The sequence below is a fragment of the Lathamus discolor genome, chromosome 24 (assembly GCF_037157495.1).
Source record: "Lathamus discolor isolate bLatDis1 chromosome 24, bLatDis1.hap1, whole genome shotgun sequence".
Taxonomy (NCBI): Eukaryota; Metazoa; Chordata; class Aves; order Psittaciformes; family Psittacidae; genus Lathamus; species Lathamus discolor.
In genome coordinates this window covers 2,476,842-2,500,944 of record NC_088907.1, presented here as the reverse complement: position 1 = coordinate 2,500,944, position 24,103 = coordinate 2,476,842, and the positions used below count along the sequence as shown (strand labels likewise).

Here is a 24,103-nt window from a genome sequence, read left to right as displayed (position 1 = left end):
CGCTTCCAAGAGCAAGCCTGGCCTTTTTGCCCCCTTCTTTTGTGGTCCTTTGAGTGGGGGGCATCCTCGGGGCTGAGCAGCTCCCGAGCCCCTCTCACCCACCCGCTGTTGGAGTCTGGTCGAGGGATGCTGAGTCCCTGCTCCTGTTCTCGGCTCCAGCAGCCTCCAGGTGCGGAGGGGAAGCTCCTTTTGCAGGTCGGAGCTGGGAGCAGCCCGGCTGTGAGCGCAGGCAGGATCCCGAGGTGCTTTCGGATTGAGATGCTCCGTGTGTGTCTGTACCTTTCCTGTCCCCCCCCCTCTTCCTCCTGCCCAGACCCCTCCCTGCAGCCAAACCTCAGTGGCCTCATTCTGTTGCTAAAGGGGCCAGAGCTGGCGATGCCCTCCCATTCCCACCACGGGTTTTAGTGTTGTAAAGCAGCTTCTCTTTGTTGTTGGATTTAGGACTCCCAAAGGGGGGGTTTCTCCCCTGTTTCCTGTTCAAACCAAGCAACCCTGAGTGAAACCTTTCCTTAGAGCGCTTTAAAGCCCCCCCCCCCCCCCCCATTCCCGGGTGACTTCCCGGGATGTTTTAGTACTTTTGGAGCCCCTTTGGAGCGTTGGATGAGCAGAATAAAGTCACTGGTGAGTAATTTATTGCTCTCTCCCCTGTAGAGCCCAGGCCTCCAGCGAGAGATTTGATAAAGGAATAAACTTTGCAATGAACTCAGTCACATCCGCGTCCGGCCCTCGGCGCTCGGCTCCTTGCTCCAGGTATCCCGCATCCGTTCTCCCTTTCCACAGGAAGGCCGCAAGCCCACGGTTTGGGAGCAGCCTTGGTTTCCCCTCCGAGCAGATGCTGGTGCGCAGCCGGGGCTGAAACACTCGGCCGAGGGCATGGGCGCTGGGTTTCGCTCGGCTGTGGAGTGGATTCCTGACCCTCGGCATTCCCGCTTGGAGCGCGGTGATGGCGGAGCCGGGGCTGGAGCTCTGCTCCCAAACCCTTCCTCTGCGGCCTCGGGTGGGTTGTGGAGTCCTGGAGGTTGAAGCCCTTTTCCTATTCCTATTCCATGCGTAAGGGCTCATGTTTAGGGCTAGAGGGGAGCTGGGATAAAGGCCCTGGAGCTCTCCTGCCTCCAAAGGCTTCCTTTGGCGGTGAAGGAGCCCCTGCGGGTGCTTCCCTGGGACCTCCCTCCCATCCCAGCGCAAACCCCGACCCCCCCCCGGGCACGCAGGGGCTGGGGGTCCGTGGCTGGAGCCGATGGGATGGGGGGGGCTGTGCCTGCGCCTCGGCTGCCTGCAAGGGGCAGGAAGCGGCGATGGAGCTGCGGAAGCCTTGGGTGATAGGAAACATCCCAGCAGGATGGCACCGGGAGCAGAGCTGAGCCCAGGGGAAGCTGCCAGCGCCGTCAGCTCCATCCCATGGGCGCTTCCCAGGGCAGGGCTGGAGTCTCCATCCCTGGAAGTGGTCCCACACCGTGGAGCCGAGGCCCTCGGTGCCATGGGTTAGGGGGGGCCTTGGCAGTGCTGGGAATGGTTGGACTGGAGGAGCTTGAAGGGCTTTTCCACCCTGGTGGATTCCATGATTCCATGTCAGCCGCGATTCCCTCCTGGTGCTGCCCGCTCCGGAGCCAGCCCTGCGCTGGCACAAGGTGTGTGATAACAGGGATTAGAGCTGGCAATGGCTCATCCAATGGGCTGCAATGGGCTCTGCAGAGCCGGGATGGGGATGGGGATGGCTCCCGGTGCCCTCCTGCATCCCGAGGCGCCAGCCTTGGCTCTCTCCACCTTAAGAGCCCCACATCCCTCCCTGCACCCTCGCACCCACTTCCCCCATGGCAGCCACCAGCCGCGTTTCCTGTTCTCAACCCTTGTTTGGGGACAGCGGCTGCAGAACGGATCCGGCTGCTCCAGACACCGGAATTGCCCCTGAACGGCTTTTTCCAGCAGAGAGCTTCTCTTGGGACCTGCGGCCAGATCCTGCCCCCATCTTCCCATCCCTCCATCCCTCTATCCATCCATCCCTCTATCCATCCGTCCCTCCTTCCCTCCATCCATCCATCCCTGTATCCATCCAACCCTCCCTCACTCACTCCCTCCATCCATCCATCCATCTCTATATCCAAACATCCTTATATCCATCCATCCTTATATCCATCCATCCCTCACTCCCTCCATCCATCCCTCCATCCATCCATCTATCCATCCATCTCTATATCCATCCATCCTTATATCCGTCCATCCCTCTATCCATCCATCCTTACATCCATCCATCCCTCTATCCATCCATCCCTTCCTCTCTCCCTCCATCCATCTATCCATCCCTCCATCCATCCATCTCTATATCCATCCATCCTTCTATCCATCCATCCCTCTATCCATCCACCCCTTCCTCTCTCCCTCCCTCCCTCCATCCATCCCTCCATCCATCCATCCCTATATCCATCCACCCCTCCCTCCCTCTCTCCCTCCATCCCTATATCCACCCCTCCCTCCACCATCCCTCCCTCCATCCCTGGGGCTGCCCCATGGCCGGACCCTCCCCTCTGCTCAGCCCTACAGTAAGACCTCACCCTCCCCTCATCCACGCTCCTCTCCCGCACCTCCTCCCACTCCCGCAGCGGGGGGACCGTGGGGTCCCGGCCCCGTGCTCCGGGGGGGGGTCACCCTGTGCCGCACCGGGGGCTCCACCGGCGCCCGCTGCATCCCTGGATGCTGCTGCCCAGGCGGGGACCCCGGAGCGGCTCAGCCCTTCCCCGCTTCCCGGCCCATCCCGGCGGGGGGGGGCCCGGTGTTTGCCCTCCTCTATTTCCCAAACAAGCGCTGGCCGCGGCCCGCGCAGTTTTCAGGCTAAATATTTGGTGTGCGGCAGCCGACAACAACGCGGAGGGGCCGCGGGGCCGCCCCTGCCCCATAGCGCGCTCCATAGGGGCAGCGCCCGGCCACGGAGCAGCAGCGCCCAAAGCAGGACGGGGCCGGGGTCCCGGCGGGGATGGGGACCAGGGTGCGGGGCGCCCTGCGGCTGGGGGTGATGCTGCTGCTCCTGGGCCCCCTCCCGCTGCCCCCGGTGCGGGCGCCGTCCGAAAGTAAGTGCTGGGATGGGATGGGATGGGGGGGCTGTGTATGGGGGGGTGCAAAGCTCTTTGGGTGCTTCCTGCCTCGGTTTCCCTCCCCGTGTGCTCTGAATCCCCCATCCAGGAGGAGGAGAGTGGGGGACCCCCCCCCCCCCCCCGCCTTCATTTGTTGGGATGGGAAGAAGGGAGCGTGGTGGGAGGTTTGGCTGGAGCTGGGAGCTGGAATGGTGGGAAGGAGCCATGGGCAGCGCTGTTAATGGGGGTGAATGGAAAAGGGAACGGGGGGTGGTCCTGTGGCTCCTATGGCCATGGTGGGGAATGTCCCGGCTCCGACGGGGCACGTCCGGGATCAGGGTCTGTCCTGCCCCCCGTCCCCGCTGCCCCCGCAGAGGGTCCCTGCGCCCATGTGCATCCATGAGGTCCCATCGCTGGGGTCTCATCACTCAGCCCCAGGGCCCGGGCTGGGGCTGCTGCAACCGGGCAGCTGCTGCCTTCTCCTTGCATCCCTGCTTGCGCTGGGCGGTGCGGGATGCTCCTGCGATATTCCCACTCTGTGGATAGGAAAGCCCCACCATGGCAAAGCCAGTGGGGGGTCACTGGGAATGCTGAGCAGGGCCTGCATCACCACACATCTATGGGGGGGGGGGGGGAAGATGCCGTGAGCTCCCCACGGAGCATCCTGACCCCCGCGGGGCTCAGGGCCGTGGTGTGGGGCTGACAGGAGGCGAGACAGGAGCCAGCCCTCGTTAGCATCACCCCTGCGCTTCTGTCACAGCCGCTCCTGTCACCCCATCCACCACAGCCGCGGCTGCCCGGCAGCAGCAGCATCGGCCCCCCCGGTGCGTGGTGGTGCTGGGGGGCAGCTGCCCCATCCCCGCTGCCCACAGCGTGTTGTGTGTGTGTGTGTGTGTGTGTGTTCCCCCCCCAACTTGTCGCCACCGCAGTCTGCGGCAGCATGGACATCCGCAACGACGTCTCCCAGCTCCAGAAGCTGGAGAACTGCTCCATCATCGAGGGCAACCTCCAGATCCTGCTCATGTTCACCACGGGCGCCGAGGACTTCCGCGGGCTCAGCTTCCCCCGCCTGCTCATGATCACCGAGTACCTGCTCCTGTTCCGCGTGTACGGGCTCGAAAGCCTCCGGGATCTCTTCCCCAACCTCTCGGTCATCCGCGGCACCAACCTCTTCTTCAGCTACGCCTTGGTCATCTTCGAGATGCCGCACCTGCGGGACGTGGGGCTGCACAGCCTGGGCCACATCCTGCGCGGCTCCGTGCGCATCGAGCGCAACCAGGAGCTCTGCCACCTCTCCACCATCGACTGGGGGCTGCTGCTGCCGCCCGACGCCGGGGACAACCCCTACATCGTGGGTAACAAACCGGCCGCGGAGTGCGCCGACGTCTGCCCGGGCATCCTGGACGTGGAGAAGCCGTGCGCGCAGACCAGCGTCAACGGGCGCCTCGAGTACCGCTGCTGGACCTCCGGCTACTGCCAGAAGGGTGGGTACCGACGGGGCCGCTCGGCCCTGGGGAGGCCGGGGGGGGGGTAACCGGAGCCGCGCTGTAGCATCCCCGCTGCCGCTGGCCCGGTGCGAGGTCACCGCGGGCCCCTCCCGGGCTCGTTTGCTGTAAACAGGAGGCTGGGCAGGGGGTGTGTACAGTAAACAGCGATCCTTATCGCGGCCGCGGCACCGCCGCCGGGCACCGCGACGCAGCCGCAGCCACAGCCACAGCCACAGCCACAACCACAGCCACAGCCTTCCCTTCCCTTCCCTTTCCCTTCCCTTCCCTTCCCTTCCCTTCCCTTCCCTTCCCTTCCCTTCCCTTTCCCTTCCCTTTCCCTTCCCTTCCCTTCCTTTCCCTTCCCTTTCCCTTCCCTTCCCTTCCCTTTCCCTTCCCTTTCCCTTCCCTTTCCCTTCCCTTCCCTTTCCCTTCCCTTCCCTTTCCCTTCCCTTCCTTTCCCTTCCCTTCCCTTTCCCTTCCCTTCCCTTCCCTTCCCTTCCCTTCCCTTCCCTTCCCTTCCCTTCCTTTCCCTTCCCTTCCCTTCCCTTCCCTTTCCCTTCCCTTTCCCTTCCCTTCCCTTTCCCTTCCCTTTCCCTTCCCTTCCCTTTCCCTTCCCTTTCCCTTCCCTTCCCTTCCCTTCCCTTCCCTTCCCTTCCCTTCCCTTCCCTTCCCTTCCCTTCCCTTCCCTTCCCTTCCTCCCTTCCCTTCCCTTCCTTCCTCCCTTCCCTTCCTCCTTCCTTCCCTTCCCCACTTCCCTTCCCTCCCTTCCCTTCTCTTCCCTTCTCTTCCCTTCCTTTTTTTCCTTCTTTCCTTCCCTCTCCTCTCCTTTCCCTTCCCTCCCCTTCCCTTCCTTTGGTTCCTCCCTCCCTCTTTCTTTCCCTTTATCCCTTCACCCCCGTTATGCACCTGCCCCCTCCTTCCATTCCGCATCACCCATCTCCTTCATCCCTACATCTTATTTTGTGTGAACACCTCCGAGCAGCTCCCAGTGTCTGAAGGGGGCTGCAAAGATGCTGGAGAGGGACCTGCATCAGGGACTGGAGCGATAGGACAAGGGTGATGGGTTCAAACTGAACCAGGGCAAGTTCAGGTTGGAGATAAGGCAGAAGCTCTGCCCTGTGAGGGTGCTGAGGCTGCCCCATCCCTGGCAGTGCTCAAGGCCAGGGTTGGGACACGGGGGCTCGGAGCATCCTGCTCCAGAGGACGGGGTCCCTGCCCGGGGCAGGGGCTGGAGCAGGACGAGCTCCCCGCCCCACGCACCCCGTGCCCTGTCCCCTCGCAGTGTGTCCCTGCGGTGCGGGCTCCGCCTGCACGGCCTCGGGCGAGTGCTGCCACGCCGAGTGCCTGGGGGGCTGCGGGCGGCCCCGGGACGGCCGCGCCTGCGTCGCCTGCCCGCCACTTCCAGTTCCAGGGCCAGTGCCTGCCCCTCCTGCCCACCCCCGCACCTACGAGTACGAGGGCTGGCGCTGCGTGACCGCCGAGTACTGCGCCAGCCTGCGCAAGGTCTCCGGCAACCCTCGCCATGCCTCCGAGTTCGTGCTCCACCAGCGGCAGTGCCTCTCCGAGTGCCCCGCGGGGTACAGCAGGAACGGGAGCAGGTCGGGATGCGAGCGGGCAGCGGGGGCCCGGGTGATGGGGAGCAGAGGGACCGGGAGAAGGGAAAGCTCGGGGAGGGGTGGGGGGAACGGGGACCTGGTCGCTGCCGACCCGACAGGAGGATGGGGCCGGGATGGGGGCTCTGCTCCCAAGGGATGGGATGGGAGAAAACGGCCTCAAGCTGCCCCAGGGGAGGCTTGGATGGAGCTGAGGAGCAATTCCTGCCCCATTGGACCGGGCTGCTCAAGGCAGGGCTGGAGCAGCTGCGGCTCTCGGTGCCGTGGGTTAGCGGTGTCCTTGGCCGTTGGCACCTGGATGAGCTGACAGGCGCTTCCAACCCCCACTGATTCCCTGCTTCCCTGGTCCTGTGCCCGTCCCTTCCTGCCTGCAGCATGTTCTGCCACAAGTGCGAGGGGCTGTGCCCCAAGGCCTGCAAGGTGGGCACCAAGACCATCGACTCGACGCGGGCGGCGCAGGAGCTGGGCGGCTGCACCCTGGTTGAGGGCAACCTCATCGTGAACCATCCGCCGGGGCTGTGAGTGCTGGCTCCTGCCTCCCTGCATCCCACCCCCTGCCCGGGGGGCAAGGAGAGGGGTGGATGAATGGGGGGGGGGGGGGGGGTCCTCACACCGGTGGCTTGTCCCCAGATAACCTGGCCTCGGAGCTGCAGAGCAGCCTGGGGCCTCATCGAGACCATCACGGGCTTCCTGAAGATCAAGCACTCCTTCGCCCTCGTCTCCTTGTCCTTCTTCAAGAACCTCAAGCTGATCCGCGGTGACTCCATGGTTGATGGGTGAGGATGGGGCATGGGGTTGGGTCCGGGGGGGACGAATGGCTTTGGGGTGCCCATTCCTACCTCTTCCATCCATGTCTCTTCCAGGAATTACACCCTGTACGTGCTGGACAACCAGAACCTGCAGCAGCTCTGGGACTGGAGCCACCACGTCCTCTCCATCCCCGTGGGCAAGATGTACTTCGCCTTCAACCCCAAGCTGTGCCTGGCCGAGATCTACCGCATGGAGGAGGTGACGGGCACCAAGGGGCGGCAGAACAAGGCCGAGATCAACCCTCGCACCAACGGGGACCGGGCGTCCTGTGAGTACGGCGCCGGCGAGCGCGGTGGCATCTCAAGAGCCTGCCCCAACCCTCCCTCCCCTGCACAGGCAAGACCCAGCCCCTGCGCTTCACCTCCAACGTCACCGAGTCCGACCGCATCTTCCTCAAGTGGGAGCGGTACCGGCCCCCTGAGTACCGGGATCTCCTCAGCTTCATCGTCTACTACAAGGAGTCGTGAGTGGTCCCCATCCACCCTCGTGCAGGGCTCGGGAGCCCCATCCCGTGGGGTCCTCCTGGACCCCGGGGGTTGCGTGGCCGGGAGGGGACCCCGACGCCTGGATGTGTGGGGCAGACCCTTCCAGAACGTGTCGGAGTACGTGGGGCAGGACGCGTGCGGGGCACAGAGCTGGAACGTGCTGGACGTGGAGCTGCCGCTCAGCAGCGAGCAGGAGCCCGGCGTGGCCCTGCTCAACCTGCGGCCCTGGACTCAATACGCCATCTTCGTGCGCGCCATCACCCTCACCACGGCCGAGGAAGGGCGCAACTACGGGGCGCAGAGCGAGGTGGTCTACATCCGCACCATGCCAGCGGGTAAGGGATGGGGCCGGCGCCGCGGGCGCCCACGGCGGAGCCCCGGAAGGGCGCTGACATCCCCACGTCCACCCAGCCCCGACGGTGCCCCGGGACGTCATCTCCATGTCCAACTCCTCCTCCCACATCGTGGTGCGTTGGAAGCCACCGACGCAGCGCAACGGCAACATCACCTACTACCTGGTGCTGTGGCAGCAGCTGGCTGAGGACATGGAGCTCTACGTCAACGACTACTGCCACAAAGGTGAGGCCGGATGAGTGCGGCGGCTGGGGACAGGGATGCTCGCGCCGAGCCAGGCTCCGCGATCGCCTCCAGCCCTGCCCATCTCTACCCGCAGGCCTGAAGCTGCCCACGAGCAGCGCGGACACCCGCTTCGGGGCCGGTGATGGAGACGGCGCCGAGGGGGAGCAGGATGCGGAGGAGCGGTGCTGCCCGTGCCGCCCGGCCGATGGGCAGCTCCACATGCAGGGGGAGGCCGAGTCCTTCCAGAAGAAGTTTGAGAACTTCCTCCACAGCTCCATCATCATCCCCAGGTGACGGCCAAGGGGGGTCCCCGTTGGTGCGAGGGTTGGACTCAGCCTTGCTCTGCCGCTCCTTGGTGCCCGTCACCTCCTCCATGGGGTAGATCTGAGCCAGGCACAGCTGGGGCTTGAAGGCAAAGTGCATCCTGCCCATGGGGATGGAGAGGATGTGGCGGCTCCGGTCCCAGAGCCGCTGCCGGCTCTGGTTGTCCAGCACGTGCAGGGTGTGATTCCTGGGGGAGGACGCATGGATGAGGGTCCGGAGGCTGCTCCTGATGGATCCTTTAACCAGTTTCCCACTCTTCCAGGCCGCCTTGGAAGGTGACGTCCATCAACAAGAACCCGCAGAGGTGAGCGGGGCCCACACCAGCCCTTCCCTGCTCAGCTCTGGGGAGCCCCCCCAACCCCGCTCCATCCCTCCCTGTATCCTTCAGGACCCCGAAGCGCCGCAGGGACCTGGTGGCCGCCGCGTCCCCGACCAACGCGTCCTGGCTGGAGCCTGCGGCGCCGCCGCGCGGCACCCCCAAAACCCCACTTCCAGATCTTCGAGGACAAGGTGGTTCGGGACCGCGCGGTGCTCTCGCGCCTGCGGCACTTCACCGAGTACCGCATCGACATCCACGCCTGCAACCACGCCGCGCACACCGTGGGCTGCAGCGCCTCCACCTTCGTCTTCGCCAGGACCATGCCCGAGCGTAGGTCCAGAGCCTGCTTCCATGGGGCCGGAAGGCGCCGGGAGCCCTTCCACGTGGGCTGGATGGGGGTGGTGATGGGAGCTGAGCTCCTCCGTGCCCCCCAACTCCAGTGCAAGCTGACAACATTCCCGGGAATGTGACGTGGGAGCCGGCGGGGAAGAACAGCGTCCTGCTGCGCTGGGAGGAGCCCCGCAACCCCAACGGGCTCATCCTCAAGTACGAGATCAAGTACAGCCGCGAGAGCGAGGTGAGGACCCCCCCGCAGCACCCCCTGATGCTTCTGGTTATGGGGGCAAGCACCCAATGATCGCTTCCCATCCTGTCCCCATCCCGTCCCCATCCCGTCCCCATCCCATCTCCACCCCATCTCCACCCCATCCCATCCCCACCCTATCCCCATCCCATCCCCTCTCCATCCCCATCTCTTCCCCTTCCCGTTCTATCCCCACCCTTTCCCCTTCCCATTCTCATTCCCATCCCCATCCCCACCCCATCCCATCCCCATCCCATCTCCATCCCATCCCCATCCCATCCCCATCCCCACCCCATCCTATCCCCATCCCATCCCATCCCCATCCCATCTCCATCCCATCCCCATCCCATCTCCATCCCATCCCCATCACATCCCCATCCCTTCTCCTTCTCGTTCTATCCCCACCCTTTCCCCTTCCCATTCTCATCCCCATCCCATCCTCATCCCCATCCCATCTGCTCCCCATCCCCATCCCATCCCCATCCTCATCTGCATCCTCATCCCTATCCCATCCCCTTCCCATCATCTCACCTCCCTCCCCCGAGGCCCATGCATGGCTGGGGGCAACGCAGCCCCATTGCCACCCCACCGTTGTCCCCCCCAGGAGGTCACCACCGTTGTCTGTGTGTCTCGCCACCGCTATTCCAAGTACGGAGGGGTCCACCTGGCCCTGCTCCAGCCGGGAAACTACTCGGCCAAGGTCCGGGCCACCTCTTTGGCCGGCAACGGCTCATGGACGGGGCTCATCAAGTTCTACATCCTGGGGCCAGGTACCCACAAGGGACAGGGGGGCCACCAGCGGGGTCCCCAGCCGTGGGCATGGGCTGTGGGGCAGGGAGCTGGGGGTCGGGGATGCTGCTGGGGTTGGGAGCCTCCAGCCAACCGGGGCTGCTCAGAAACGATGGGAAGTGGCTTGGGGGGAGCTTCTGTCAGCTCTCGCAGTGGCTCCCATCCGGCCCCGTAGACCTGCGCGTGTGCAAGTGGTGGGGAAGGCCCCTGACCATTGCCCCTTGGCTGATGTGGGCTTCAAGGTGCTCCCTGCCCTTGTCTTCCAGCCCAGGGGGCTTGGGACCCCCAGGACAACGGCTCTCGCTCTTACACAGAGGCAAAGGTGGCATTAAGTGCCTCGACCTTCTCAGCCTTTGCCGCTGTTTCCCTCTGCATCCAACAGAGGATGGAGAATCTCCTTCACCGTCCTTTTGGTGTTAATGTCTTTGCAGAGGCATTTTCATTGCTCCCGGCCAGGTTGGATGGGGCTTGGAGCACCCTGCTCCAGCTCAAGGTGTCCCTGCCCGTGGCAAGGGCTAGAGCTGGGGGAGCTTTAAGGTCCCTTCCAACCCAAACCATTCCGTGATTCCATCTTTTACAGCAGTAACCAGATTAAGTTCTAGTCAGGCTTTGGCCCCTTTAATTTTCTCCCTGCACAACCCTGTGGTCCTCCTGAGTTGCCTGCTCCTTCTTCCAAAGGTCACCAACGTTCCTTTTATCCCTGATTTCCAGCCAAAGCTCCCTTTCATCCAGGCCAGTCTTCTCCCATCCTTCACCGGACCGGGGAGTTGGGGGACTGGGGGACACTGGAGGATCAGGGGATGCTCTGGGATGGGGACACCCAGGCACCAGTGGGTGCTGCTGGGCTGGGGAGCTGGTGGTGGTGGTGGGATGCATCCTGCAACGTGTGGGGTGGGCTGAGCGCCCACGGCCGCCTGCTCCCAGCAGCCGAGGAGGAGTCCAACAGCTTCTACGTCCTGCTCACGGTGGCGCCCGTGGTGCTCATGGTGCTCATCTCCTGCCTCGCCATCTTCGTCTTCTTCTACAACAAGAAGAGGTAGCGACCATCCCCGTGGCGCCGGGGCCGGGATGTGGGGCGGTGGCACCGAGCCCTCGGCCCCATCCTCTGAGTGATGCCACCCCTGGCAGGAGCAACGATGGATACCCCAGCGGGACGCTCTACGCCTCCGTCAACCCCGAGTACTTCAGCACCTCGGACAGTGCGTGGGGACGGGCAGGGCCTTCCTTTGGGATGGGATGGGAATGGGGATGGGATGGGATGGGATGGGATGTAGCTGTGGATGAAAGTGGAGATGGGGATGGGGATGCAGATGGGGATGGGGATTGGATGGGATGTAGCTGTGGATGAAAGTGGAGATGGGGATGGGGATGAGTATGGGGATGGGGATGGGAATGTGATGGAGATGGGGATGAGGACAAGGACGGAGATGGGGACAAGGATGATGATGTGATGGGGATGAGGATGGGGATGAAGATCAGGACAGGGTCGTGAAGATGGAGATGTGGCTGGGAATGGGGATGAGGATGAGAATGGGGACAAGGATGGTGATGTGATGGGGATGGGGATGAGGATGGGGATGAAGATCAGGACAGGGTCGTGAAGATGGAGATGTGGCTGGGAATGGGGATGAGGATGAGAATGGGGACAAGGATGGTGATGTGATGGGGATGGGGATGAGGATGGGGATGAAGATCAGGACAGGGTTGTGAAGATGGAGATGTGGCTAGGAATGGAGATGAGAATGGGGACAAGGATGGTGATGTGATGGAGATGGGGATGGGGATGAAGATGAAGACAGGGTTGTGAAGATGGAAATGCGGCTGGGAATGGAGATGGGAATGGGGATGAGGGTGAGAATGGGGACAAGGAAGGCGATGGGATGGAGATGGGGATGGGGACAAGGATGGAGATGGGATGAATGGGATGAGGATGGAGATGGAGATAGCGGCAGGGAGGGGGACGGTGATGGTGAGAGCGGGACCCCCTCACCTTGCAGTGTACATTCCCGACGAGTGGGAGGTGTCGCGGGAGAGGATCACGGTGATCCGGGAGCTGGGGCAGGGCTCCTTCGGGATGGTGTACGAGGGGCTGCTGCTGGGGCTGGATGCTGAGGGCGAGGAGACCAAGGTGGCCCTGAAGACGGTCAATGAGCTGGCCACCATGCGGGAGCGCATCGAGTTCCTCAACGAGGCCTCCGTCATGAAAGCCTTCAAGTGCCACCACGTGGTAGGTGGGGGGCCAAGGGGGACGGAGGGGGCACGGAGGGGTCTGGCCACAAACCGGCCACCCCTCTTTGTGCCCCCCAGGTCCGTCTGCTCGGCGTCGTGTCCCAGGGCCAGCCAGCCCTGGTCATCATGGAGCTGATGACACGCGGGGACCTGAAGAGTTACCTGCGCTCGCTCCGGCCTGACGCCGAGGTGAGGGGCTGGCCACGTCCCACAGTGCCCATGGGCGCAGGGACCCCCACCCCATCGCTGGGGTAGGGGGGAGACCTGGAGCATCCCCCAGCCCCGGGTCTCTGTGCGTGGTGTAGAACAACCCTGGGCTGCCGCCGCCGTCGCTCAAGGACATGATCCAGATGGCCGGGGAGATCGCCGACGGCATGGCCTACCTCAACGCCAACAAGTTCGTGCACCGGGACCTGGCTGCCCGCAACTGCATGGTGTCCGAGGACTTCACCGTCAAGATTGGAGGTGCCAGCCCCACACAGAGCCCCACACAGGGTTGGGTGGAAGGGACCTTAAAGCTCCTCCAGCTCCAACCACGACACACGGGCAGGGGCACCTTCCACTAGAGGAGGATGCTCCAAGCCCCGTGCAACCACGTTAAAGCCGTTCCCCTCGTCCTGGCCCTGCATCCCTTGCCCAAAGCCCCTCTCCGGGTTTCTTGTAGCCCCTTTAGGCACTGGAGCTGCTCTGAGGTCTCCCTGGAACCTTCTCTTCTCCAGGCTGAACCAGCCCCAATGTTCCCAGCCTGGCTCCTATGGGAGCTGCTCCAGCCCCTGCTCATCCGGATGTGATCCAACAGCTCCATGTCCTGATGCTGAGGACCCCAGAGCTGCACCCAGCGCTGCAGGGAGCATCCCGGTGCTCACTCCCCATCTCCTCCTCTTCCTCCCCCCCAGATTTCGGCATGACCCGGGATATCTACGAGACGGATTATTACCGGAAGGGGGGCAAGGGGCTGCTCCCCGTGCGCTGGATGTCCCCAGAGGCCCTCAAGGACGGCATCTTCAACACGCAGTCCGATGTGTGGTGGGTGCTGGGGCGCTGGGAGCCCTATGTGGGGCTGGGTTGGGGGGGGGTGGTGGGCTGGGGACGTGGCCCACTTGAGTGCCGTGGTGCTGCAGGTCCTTCGGGGTGGTGCTGTGGGAGATCGCCACGCTGGCCGAGCAGCCCTACCAGGGCATGTCCAACGAGCAGGTCCTGCGCTTCGTCATGGACAACGGGGTCCTGGAGCGCCCGGAGAACTGCCCCGACAAACTGTGAGTGTGGGGATGGTGGAGACCCCCCCCCCCCAAGCCCTCCCCTTGTGCTGCTCAGAGAGCCCAGCCTCGCGCCCATCACCCCGGGGTCTGGTCCCTGGGTCCTTTGGGATGCGCCCCAAGCCCAGCGGTGCCTCTTCTCCTGCAGGCACGAGCTGATGGGCCTGTGCTGGCAGCAGAACCCGCGGCAGCGCCCTTCCTTCATCCAGCTCCTGGAGAGCATCAAGGACCACATGGCCCCCGCTTTCCGCACCCTCTCCTTCTTCTACAGCCGCGGTGGCTCCGGAGAACCCCCCGATGCCGACGTGGATCAACCCCATGGGAAGGACGAGCCCTCCGCGTCCCCGCCGCCTTCCCCGAAGGACCACGGCTCCAGCCGGCTTCCCAATGGGATGGCCTGAGCCCATCCCGGAGTGTCCTTGGACTCTGCATCCCCCGGCCACCCCCCCACCGCCGGGACCCCCCCTGTGTTATTTATTGCTTCCGAGGAGAGGGTGCCTTGGGAAAGGGGTGGTGGGCAAAAGCAGGATGCTCCATGGGGCGCGTTTCCCCTAGGAATATATTGGGGTGCCCGGAGCCGAGGGGAAGGAGAGGGAAGGCACCGGATGGACGGAGACCGCCTTGGTCTGCCCTTATCGTTTGGGGAGGGGAGGGAAATGGGGTCTGGGTCCCCCCCCACCAACCAGCAACCGGGTCCCCCCCTCTTTTACACGAGGGGAAACTGAGGCGCGGGGCTCTCCGCTGCCCCCCCCTCCCATCCCCAGCACTGGGCTCCGCTGCTCTGGGTAAGGGGCTCCTCTGCCTGATCTGTGCCCATGGGATGAGCGCGAATAAAGGGGGGATGAAGCTCGGACGCGGCGGTGCCTGGTTTGGGGGGGGTCACGGCGAAGGGGGGGGTGCAGCTCATGGGGGTTTCCATTCCCCCCCCCCCCCCAGCCCCATCCGCTTCCTGCGGCGCCCGGACCGGGATTAAACCAAGGAACGGGGCAGGATGCGGCGGGCAGCGGCTCTGGGGGGGGGGGGGCGGTGTTGGGGCCACCAAACGCCCCCCGTCTCCAGCCTCTCCGCACCCCAACGCTGCAGGAGCCAGGGCAGCCCCGTCCTGCGCTGGGATTCTGGGGTCTCCCCCGGGGCGGGGGCCGTGATGGGCTCGGGGGCTCCGGGTGCCCCCGGTCCGGAGGGCTCCTGCCCCGCTCCACCCCGGCCGGGGGGCGCCGGGGGCGGTGCCGGGGCGGGGGGAGCCGCGGCCCCTCCCGGGGGGCCGGTCCCTGCTTGGCTCTTAAGCCCCGCACGGCCCCGTGCTCGGGCTGCCGGGCAAGTGCGAGGGACGGCGGCCCCGGCCCCGCGATGCCGCCGCTGCCCGCCTGGCTCTGCCTGGCAGCGCTGCTGCTGCTGCTGCTGCCCGCCCCGGGCGCTGCCGGTCCCTGCCCCCGGGGCTGCCGCTGCCCCCGGGCCGGCTCCGTGCTCTGCCGGGAGCCCGGCACCGTGAGCAGCCTGGAGCGGCTGCTGGGGAGCGGCGGCTTCACCGACGTGTGAGTGGGGCTAGGAGGCAGGGCAATAGAGCTGAGGGTGGCAGAGCCCAGGCTGGGAGTGATGGAGGTGGTGATGCTGGGTCTGAGGCGTGTGGTGACGGAGCGATGGAGCTGGGGGAGACGGAGCGATGGAGCTGGGGGTGATGGAGTGATGGAGCTGGGGGTGATGGAGCGATGGAGCTGGGGGTGACGGAGCGATGGAGCTGGGGGAGATGGAGTGATGGAGCTGGGGGTGATGGAGTGATGGAGCTGGGGGTGATGGAGTGATGGAGCTGGGGGAGATGGAGTGATGGAGCTGGGGGTGATGGAGTGATGGAGCTGGGGGTGACGGAGCGATGGAGCTGGGAGTGATGGAGCAATGGAGCGATGGAGCTGGGGGTGATGGGTTTGGGGACAGAGCAAGGGGCCTGGGGGCTGCTGCTGCTGGGGTGATGGGGCTGGGGCTGGGCACCCCGAACGTGATGGTTTGGAGGATCTCTGCTCTTGCCCCTCTTCCGGAGTGGTTTGCAGAGGAAGGTACTGGAGTGGGAGGGGGTGCAGGACCCCCCCCGTTCAGCCCTGGCCGTGCCGCACTACCGGGGCTGGCTGCGGCGTTGTCTCCGTGCCTCAGTTTCCCCAAGTGCCGGGGATGCTGCATCAGCTCTTTGTTCACTGGGTGGGGACGGGGGTCCCCCAAGAGACCCCCCTGCCCCATCCCCACAGCCTCATCCACGTGGAACCCCCCCACGGGGGTCACAGTGGAACCAACCCCCTCTCGGTGGGGGTCTGAATCCCCACTTAGCACCTGACAATTCGGGGTTGCAGGAGCAGTCCCCACTGCCAAAGGGGTTTTCCTTCCCCCCCTGCCTTAGGAACACGGGAAGGGGGGGGGGGGAAGGCACCCGGTGCCTCCCTCCCCCTGTGCTCCCTGGCAGCCCCCGGCGCGGGGTGCCCTTCGCTGCCCCCCAATCCCCACCTCTGCCCCCCCAGGGTCATCGAGAACCAGCGGGCGCTGACGGCCCTGACCCGGGCTGACACCAGGATGCTGCGGGAGCTGCGGAGCCTGTGAGCACCCCGGGGGCCGGGGGGGGGGGGGGGTCCCTGTCCGGGGCCGTGGGGGGAGGCTGGTGCGTGGAGCTCGATCCCGCAGCAGGGAGACAAAGGGGGGACGCTCCCCGGATGGGGATTCGGGGGTCCCGTTGCGGGCGCTCAGCCCTTGCCTCCCGCAGCACCATCTCCAGGTCGGGGCTGCAGCACATCGCTGACGATGCCTTCCTGGACACCCCCAGGCTGAGCCATGTGTGAGTGTGTGTGTGCCCCCCCTCAGCTCCCTTCCCCATCCCTGCAGGCGCTCAGCCCCGGTGCAGGGTGACCGGATCGATGCTGTCACCGCACCGCGGGGGGGGACACACATGTGGGGCTCTGCTACTGAGTGGGAAACCATCGACCTGGGGGCCTTCTGCCCCCCCGGGAGCTCTGTGCTGCGCTGGTGCGGGGGGGACGGGCCCTGTCCTGGGGTGCGTGGGGCTCCCTTCTCGCCTGGCAGCCGGTGGCACCGTGGCAGAGGTGGTTTTGCTTGGTCACGGTGTGACCCGGTGCCAGGGTCGGGTGATGCAGGATGGGGTCTGCGGTGGGAAGGGGCGGTTGATGGGCTCCATCCCGGCAGGAATCTCTCCTCCAACGAGCTGCAAAGCCTCTCCTGGAAGAGCTTCCAGCACCTGCCCCTGCAAGAGCTGTGAGTGGTGGGGAAGGGGAAGATGGGTGCGGAGCATCCCTGGCCGGGGATGCACCCTGCGGTGCCGAGGAGGCAGGGACTGGGCTGGGGATGCAGGGAGAGGGAGGCTCTGACAGCCCCGGTGTGGGGATGGGGACGGGGGCCTTGTGGCGTCCGGCTCGGGGCAGGATCAGTGGGATTGGGAATGCTCTCCCGTGGTGAGTCCTTGTCCTCTTCCCTGCCCCATCTCAGCGTCCTGGTGGGGAACCCCTTCAACTGCTCCTGCGGCCTCCGCTGGCTGCAGCTCTGGCACATCGGGAGCCGGCCCGACCTGGGCAACCAGTCCCTGGGCTGCTGGGATGGCTCCGCACTGGTGCCACTGGGGAGCCGGCCCCTGCGCGCCTGCGGTAGGTGCTGGTCCCCCCCTTCCTGAGCCCTCTTGAGGGGAGGGGGGGGGACACACACCCGGCCCCGCTCACCCCCGTGCCCCGGGCAGAGCCCCCGACCGTCCGCATCGAGCCCCCCGGAGCCGCGCTGCGCCAAGGGGACAGCATCAACCTCACCTGCCTCATCGCGGCCGAGCCGCCGGGCACCGCCGAGTGGGTGCTCCCCGACGTGGGCCCCGAGCTGCCCGTGGTCACCAAGGCAAGTCAGGGCCGTGGGGCTCAACCTCAGCGGGGCACGGCCCCATCGCTGCCCCACCATGGCCATGGGGGATGTTTGCTCATCCCGATGCTCCCGCAGCTCTCGGACCAGGAGCTCATCCTGGAGATCAGCAACGTCTCCTCCAGCCTCAACCGCAAGGACCTGACGTGCCGGGCAGAGAACGTGGTGGGGCCGGCGGAGGACAGCGTGGTGCTGAACGTCACCTGTGAGCAGCCCGAGGGGGCTGGAGCGGGGTCGGGGTGCGGGCTCTGGCTCCGGCACCCATCCTGCTCCCTGTGTGGGTCCCCTTTAGTCCCCCCCGTGATCCTGCTGCTGCACGAGGCCATCCCGCAGCACTTCTGGTGCATCCCGTTCTCCGTGGACGGCAACCCCGCTCCCAGCATCCGCTGGCTCTTCAACGGCTCGGCCCTGACCGAAGGGCCCTACATCCACACGCGCATCGTGGAGTACGAGCACAACTCCACGGTGCTGCACGGCTGCCTCCAGCTCAACCGCCCCACGCACGTCAACAACGGCAACTACACCCTCGTGCTCCGCAATCCCCTGGGGAGCGCTGCCCGCAGCGTCCAGGGCCGCTTCATGGAGAACCCCTTCAGCTTCAGCCCCGAGGAGCCCATTCCCGGTGGGTGCTGCCGGGGGCTCCATCTCCGTGGCTTTGTGTGCGGCTCCGGTGTGGGTCAGGTTCCGCAGGGGTGGGAGAAGGGAAAGGCAGGGAATAGCGAGGGTTTTCCTCCTTTGGCTTTGGAATAACGAGGTTTTCTCCTTTCTCTCTCCCTCTGGGCTGCACCAGTGTCTCTGTCTCCACTGGGTGAGTGACCGGGCACTGCAGTGGGTACAACCCCTGCCCCAACAAGGCTGATGCTGGGCACCCCCATCCCTGCGCTGCAGGAGCGTTGCCATCCCCGGTGCCCCCCCTCACTGGGGCCACCCCATACAATGGGGGCCCCCTGCCCCATACTCACCCCACACCCTTCTCCTGCCCCAGGGACCAGGAACAGCTCATTGGATGGGCCCGTGGAGACGGCGGATGAGCACGCGTTCGGGGTGAGGGGGTGCTCTGCGGCTGGGGGACACCCCAAAAAGGGGGGGACAAAGCCTTAGGGCCCAGAGCCGAGCGGGATGCGATGGGGCTGAAGGGCAGCGCTCCCGTGCCTCGGTTTCCCCTGGGCTCTGTGGCCGTTACCAAGGGCCTGTCCCCGCTGTGGCCAGGTCTCGGTGGCCGTGGCCCTGGCCGTGTTCGCCTCCCTCTTCCTCTCGCTCATGCTCATCGCGCTCAACAAGTGCGGGCGCCGCTCCAAGTTCGGCATCAACCGTGAGTGTCCCCCCCCCGCGGGGACAGGCACTGGGCATCGGGGCACCCAGGGCTGGGACACAACGGCGGGGAGGGGGACCACAGCAGGGATGCTGATGGGGACCAAGGATGGGGGATGCTGATGGGGATGTTGATGGGGACCGCAGGTATGGACATTGATGGGGACCACTGAGGGGGATGTTAATGGGGACCACTGAGGGGGATGTTAATGGGGACCAGGGCTGAGCCCGTTGATGTGGACCAGGTTTGGGGCCATTAATGGGAACTCTGGGTGGGGATGCTGGGGGGGACGTTGATGGGGACCACTGGGGGTGACTCCGCTGGGGACGCTGATGGGGACCGTGGCGGGTGCTGCCCCCCCCGCCGGCAGCACAGGCAGCAGCTGCTAATTCACTCCTGGAATAGATTCAGCCTCTAAATGGGTTTGATGGGGCTGCCTGGCCCCCAGGGGCCGGCCGGGCTGAGGGGATGCTCGGCAGAGCCTGGCACTGGCAGCGCCGGCTGGGGAGGGCTCCGTGGGACCCCCCCCCCCCCCCATGATGGCTTTGGCCTTGTCCCTGCAAGGCTCGGCCGTGCTGGCCCAAGAGGACGACCTGGCCATGTCGCTGCACTTCATGAACCTGGGCAGCAGCGCCTTGTCCTCGGCCGAGAGCAAACTGGAGGGGCTGAAGAGCAACTTCATCGAGAACCCCCAGTACTTCTGCGACGCCTGTAAGGGCTGGAAGGGGAGGGGGGGGGGACACACACACGACACCAAGAGCATCCTCCCAGTGCCTCAGCCCTGGTGCGGGGAGGGGGGGCACTGATGGGTCGGGGTCCCCCCCAGGCGTGCACCACGTGCAGCGTCGGGACATTGTGCTCAAGTGGGAGCTGGGGGAAGGCGCCTTCGGGAAGGTTTTCTTGGCCGAGTGCTACAACCTCCTCCCGGAGCAGGAGAAGATGCTGGTGGCTGTGAAGGTGAGGGGAGGAGGGGGGGGGGTTTGATGGTGCTGCTGGGGGTGTCCATGGTGGGGGGGGGGGTGTTTGATGCCGCCTCCCCGCAGGCACTGAAGGAGGTGACGGAAAGCGCCCGCCTGGACTTCCAGCGTGAGGCCGAGCTGCTGACGGTGCTGCAGCACGAGCACATCGTCAAGTTCTACGGCGTCTGCACCGAGGGCGAGCCCCTCATCATGGTCTTCGAGTACATGAAGCACGGGGACCTCAACCGCTTCCTCAGGTGGGCCTGGGGAGGGGGGGGGGGTGTGTGGGGTCGCAGCCCCCCCCCCCCCCCCCCCCCCCGCTCCTTTTCCATGGCCGCTCCATCAGCGCTGCCAGCCTGCTCCCTGCTAATGCAGCCCTCCTTGCAATATTGATTAGATTAGCTGTCTGAGAGGCTCAAATAGAGAGAGATTGGCCATCAGCTGGAATGAGCAGAGACTTTTCGATTGCCCCCCCAGGTATTGCTGCTAGACGGGGGGGGGGGGAGCTGCCAGAGGCATCGCTTTAGTGGCCGCGCTGAGCTCTGAGACGTGGCTGCTGTGATTATCGTTATGGGACTTGGCATTAATGGTTGTGCCGAGCAGAACCCCCCCCGCCCCAGCTCCCGCTGTCAGCAGCGCTCGGCATCAAAGGCAGAGCTGCTGGATGCGGCCCCCCCCGCGCCCCCCGTTCGCCCCCCGGCAGGCTCCGTGCGTGCCGTGGGGCCGGGGAATGCTTTGGGATGGACGGAGCTCAAAGCCCCACGGGCAGGGGCAGCGTCCCCTGGCAGCTCCGTGGCGCATCCTTCCTGGCACTGCCCCTCTCTGCCTTTACCCCCCCACCTCATTCCCCCCGGTACCCGGCTCCGAGCAGCCCCTGTGCCCGGCAGGTCCCATGGCCCCGATGCCAAGATGCTGGAGCAGGGGCAGGGGCAGCCCTGCGGGCCGCTGACGCTGAGCCGCCTGCTGCAGATCGCCACGCAGATCGCCTCCGGCATGGTCTACCTCGCCTCGCTCCACTTCGTCCACCGGGACCTGGCCACCCGCAACTGCCTGGTGGGCCACGACCTGGTGGTGAAGATCGGGGACTTCGGGATGTCCCGGGATATCTACAGCACCGACTACTACCGGGTGAGCCGGGTGCTCCGCTTCCATCCCAGAGCCGTGCCCATCCGCGCTCAATCACAGCAGCCCAGTCTGGGGTGGGCTGGAGGCACCTTAAAGCCCATCCAGTTCCATGGGCACCTTCCCCTAGAGCAGGGAGCTCCAGCGTGGCCTTGAGCACTGCCAGGGTTGGGGCTTCCCCGGGCACCCTCAGTGTTAAACCAGCTCTAATCTGAGGCACATCTGGGGGCTTGAGGGGGGCAAACGGGGGGTCCCTGCCCCACTGATGGCCCCGCTGCGGGCAGGTGGGGGGCAGGACCATGCTGCCCATCCGCTGGATGCCCCCCGAGAGCATCCTCTACCGTAAGTTCACCACCGAGAGCGATATCTGGAGCTTCGGCGTCGTGCTCTGGGAGATCTTCACCTACGGGAAGCAGCCCTGGTACCAGCTCTCCAACACCGAGGTGGGATATGGGGGGGGCAGAGGATGGTGTCAGAGCCCCGGGGGGGGGGCGTTATTCCATCTCCATCCCGTATTCCCGCAGGCCATCGAGTGCATCACGCAGGGCCGGGAGCTGGAGCGGCCCCGCACGTGTCCCTCCGAGGTGTACTCCATCATGCAGAGCTGCTGGCAGCGGGAGCCGCAGCAGCGCCGGCCCATCCAGGACATCCACAGCCAGCTCCAAGCCCTGGTCAAGACCCCCCCCATCTACCTGGACATCCTGGGCTGAGGGGGACCCCCCCTCCAAGCACCCTCTGCTCCCTGCTGATCCCCGTTGCCTCCAGCCCCATGGATCCCCCCCGGGTTGATGCTCCAAGGGAGGGGGGAGAGGAACGAAACCTTATTTATAGTGGAAAATGCCCTTCCCAGCGCCCCGGGGGGGGCTTCGGGGCTGGGCTGGGGGTCCCCCAAGGCTGCTGGGGCAGAGCTGGGAGCCCCCAGCACAGACTCGGGGTCGCTGTTGGCGCTGGGGGCTCAGCTCTAATGGGGGTGGTTTGGGCACTTGGTGGCTTGGCTGCTCCTTCATCCCGGTCCCTGGCTGGTGGGATGCTCCGCTCTGCAGCACAACCGGTCCCTAATAAAGCTGTCCGGCTCCCCCCGCACTGGGACACTGGGACCCGCTGGCTCCGGGTGGGATTGGAGCGGCTTTGGGGGAAAAAGAGGAAGGTTTTGGAGCAAGGAGCTTGTGGTGCGAGGAGAGGATGTGCATGGGATGCAGGGATGATGTGTGCGAGGGATGCAGGGATGATGTGTGCCCAGGATGCAGGGATGATGTGTGCCCAGGATGCAGGGATGATGTGTGTCCAGGATGCAGGGATGATGTGTGCACGGGATGCAGGGATGATGTGTGCCCAGGATGCAGGGATGATGTGTGCCCGGGATGCAGGGATGATGCATGCCAGGGATGCAGGGATGTTGTGCGCCTGGGATGCAGGGATGATGTGTGCACGGGATGCAGGGATTATATGTGTCTGGGATGCAGGGATGATGTGTGTCCAGGATGCAGGGATGATGTGTGCCCGGGATGCAGGGATGATGCGTGCCCGGGATGCAGGGAGGATGTGTGCCCGGGATGCAGGGAGGATGTCTCTGTCAGCAGACGCAGAGAGGGAGCCATGGGGCTCAGCATCCCTCCAGGATGCTCTTGCCATACCTCAGCCTGGTGCCTGGGTCCCGTTACCGATGGGTCCAGGGGGCTGGATAGGACTCTACAGCACAAAGCCAAAGGATGAACTCCCCCCCTTCCCCACAGCCCTCATCGGAGCCAGGGGGTTATCACATGCCCTGTAGCATCCACTCCATCATCCCCCCTCGGGCTCTCCGGCCGCCTTGGTAATGGTCGAGACCTGGATCTGACCGTAATGGAGCTGAATTGATTCCATCTGGCTCATTAGGCCGGGCCTGGCAGCTCTTTTGTTACCCACCACGACCCGAGATAAGCAGGAGGAAAAGGGGGGCTCGGAGGGGAAACTGAGGCAGGGGCGAGCGGGAGCCAAGGGGCTCAGGACCCGGCGTGGCCGGCGCTGGATGGAGCAGCCCCAGCCCCTGTGCTCCATCCCCGCAGTGGGGCTGGACCCAGCTCCGAGCCCTCTCCCTGTGCCCTGGGGAGCTGCTGCGGGCAGGATGCGAGCCCCGCGGAGCACAACGCGGCCGCCCGAGCCCCCCCCCCCCCCCGCCCGGCTCCGTCCTCCTTGGGGTCCCTCCTGCCCCGCTCCTCTGCTGATTTATGGCCTCTTTCCCCTCTTATCTCGTTGGAGGAAGGAACAAGATTAAAACCTTTGAGCTTCTCCAGCCCCGCAGAGCAACGCCCGGAACGGCCCCGCTGCGCCCCTGCCTCGGTTCCCCTTTGGGGGGGGGGGGTCAGGGAAGGGTTAAGCTCCCTCCAGCCCCGCTCCCCCAGGGCTCCAGCGCTCATTGATCCCCCCCCGGCTCCCCCCCGCCGCCGTTTCTCGGTGTCGGGCTCCGGGGGGAGCTGTAATGGACTCGCAATGAGGTAATTAACGGCTCCGCTCCCGCCCGCCCCCCCAGCGAGGGGGAACCGGGGGGGGGGACGGGACCCGGCCCCGTTCTGCCCCTTTGGGGTGCGGGGGGAGCCACGGCCTCATCCTGCACCCGGGGGTCCCGACCCACCGCGGTGCTGCCGGCGCGGACCCCACTGAGGCTGGGTCTGCTGCGAGCATCCCTAAGGGCATCCCCGCTGTGTGGGTTGGGGGCATTGAGGATGCAGCGCGAGCGCTGCCTGGCCCCACACAGCCCCTGCCTGCCCCCTAAGTGCACTTGGGGGTCCCGGTCCAGCATCGCGGCGCTGGGGCGCAGCTGCAGCGTCCCCAAGCACCGTTCCCCCTGCCCTGGGGACAACTTAAAGAGCAGGAGCCTATGGGGGGGTCACTTCCACGGTCGTCGTCCCCCCCCCCCGGGAAGTGCCCTTTTGGAGTGGCCACAGCGGACCCGCAGCTGCAGGTGGGTTCGATCCTAATGGAGCCCTGGGATGGGGGGGAATGAGCCGCGCTGGGATGTGGGAATCATTCCGAGTGATTAGAGCTATTACTGTAACGAGGAGAAGCGATTAATGGCGCCTTGACAGCACTTGAGGCTGGATAATGCACTGTGCTCGCCGGGCTGCCAGGATGGGGGGCCCAGCGTGGCCGGGGATCCCGGGATTTACATGGGATGCATGGGCAGGAGGCTGGGATATGGGTTAATAGGGGTGACACACAGATCCTGGGATGCAGGGGTGATGGATGGCTGAGGGTTCCAGGGTGTGAGGGTGATGTGCGGCCAGGGGGAGGCTGGGATGGA

The 24,103-nt window shown here is 65.4% G+C and overlaps 3 protein-coding genes across 3 annotated transcripts; all 3 read left to right on the top strand.

The window, feature by feature from the left end:
* Nucleotides 1-47: 47 nt before the first annotated feature.
* On the top strand, nt 48-2,985 carry LOC136003843 (putative proline-rich protein 21). Its single transcript, XM_065659822.1, has 5 exons — nt 48-750; nt 833-997; nt 1,339-1,628; nt 1,862-2,537; nt 2,849-2,985. The coding sequence occupies exons 2-5, from the start codon at nt 944-946 to the stop codon at nt 2,891-2,893; spliced, it is 1,065 nt and encodes a 354-aa protein (XP_065515894.1). The 5' UTR covers nt 48-750; nt 833-943; the 3' UTR covers nt 2,894-2,985.
* On the top strand, nt 2,880-14,392 carry INSRR (insulin receptor related receptor). The gene is given in 25 exon segments (XM_065659820.1): nt 2,880-3,062; nt 3,995-4,549; nt 5,835-6,150; nt 6,540-6,669; nt 6,671-6,683; nt 6,796-6,827; nt 6,829-6,941; nt 7,029-7,243; nt 7,312-7,438; nt 7,557-7,795; nt 7,872-8,039; nt 8,134-8,329; nt 8,626-8,667; nt 8,752-8,838; nt 8,840-9,012; nt 9,123-9,259; nt 9,870-10,035; nt 10,982-11,090; nt 11,183-11,253; nt 12,052-12,281; nt 12,362-12,472; nt 12,589-12,748; nt 13,180-13,309; nt 13,405-13,539; nt 13,688-14,392. Coding segments are annotated over 25 exon segments (4,002 nt in total). The 5' UTR covers nt 2,880-2,968; the 3' UTR covers nt 13,941-14,392.
* Nucleotides 14,393-14,886: 494 nt separating this feature from the next.
* NTRK1 (neurotrophic receptor tyrosine kinase 1) lies at nt 14,887-21,568 on the top strand. The gene is made up of 17 exons (XM_065660027.1): nt 14,887-15,071; nt 16,041-16,115; nt 16,280-16,351; nt 16,717-16,785; nt 17,017-17,171; nt 17,261-17,409; nt 17,509-17,635; nt 17,723-18,052; nt 18,221-18,238; nt 18,416-18,474; nt 18,640-18,742; nt 19,307-19,453; nt 19,569-19,699; nt 19,786-19,958; nt 20,589-20,829; nt 21,108-21,266; nt 21,348-21,568. The coding sequence occupies exons 1-17, from the start codon at nt 14,887-14,889 to the stop codon at nt 21,531-21,533; spliced, it is 2,379 nt and encodes a 792-aa protein (XP_065516099.1). The 3' UTR covers nt 21,534-21,568.
* Nucleotides 21,569-24,103: the final 2,535 nt, after the last annotated feature.

What these genes read in the sequence shown, in the direction of transcription:
- LOC136003843 (XM_065659822.1), top strand. Translation starts at nt 944, where the DNA reads ATGGCGGAGCCGGGGCTGGAGCTCTGCTCCCAAACCCTTCCTCTGCGG. An exon ending in CCCTTCCTCTGCGGCCTCGG is followed by an intron (nt 998 to 1,338) that starts GTGGGTTGTGGA and finishes ACATCCCAGCAG; the next exon opens with GATGGCACCGGGAGCAGAGC. An exon ending in CAGCCCTGCGCTGGCACAAG is followed by an intron (nt 1,629 to 1,861) that starts GTGTGTGATAAC and finishes GTTTGGGGACAG; the next exon opens with CGGCTGCAGAACGGATCCGG.
- NTRK1 (XM_065660027.1), top strand. Translation starts at nt 14,887, where the DNA reads ATGCCGCCGCTGCCCGCCTGGCTCTGCCTGGCAGCGCTGCTGCTGCTG. An exon ending in CCGGCCCCTGCGCGCCTGCG is followed by an intron (nt 17,172 to 17,260) that starts GTAGGTGCTGGT and finishes TGCCCCGGGCAG; the next exon opens with AGCCCCCGACCGTCCGCATC. An exon ending in CTCCAAGTTCGGCATCAACC is followed by an intron (nt 18,743 to 19,306) that starts GTGAGTGTCCCC and finishes TGTCCCTGCAAG; the next exon opens with GCTCGGCCGTGCTGGCCCAA.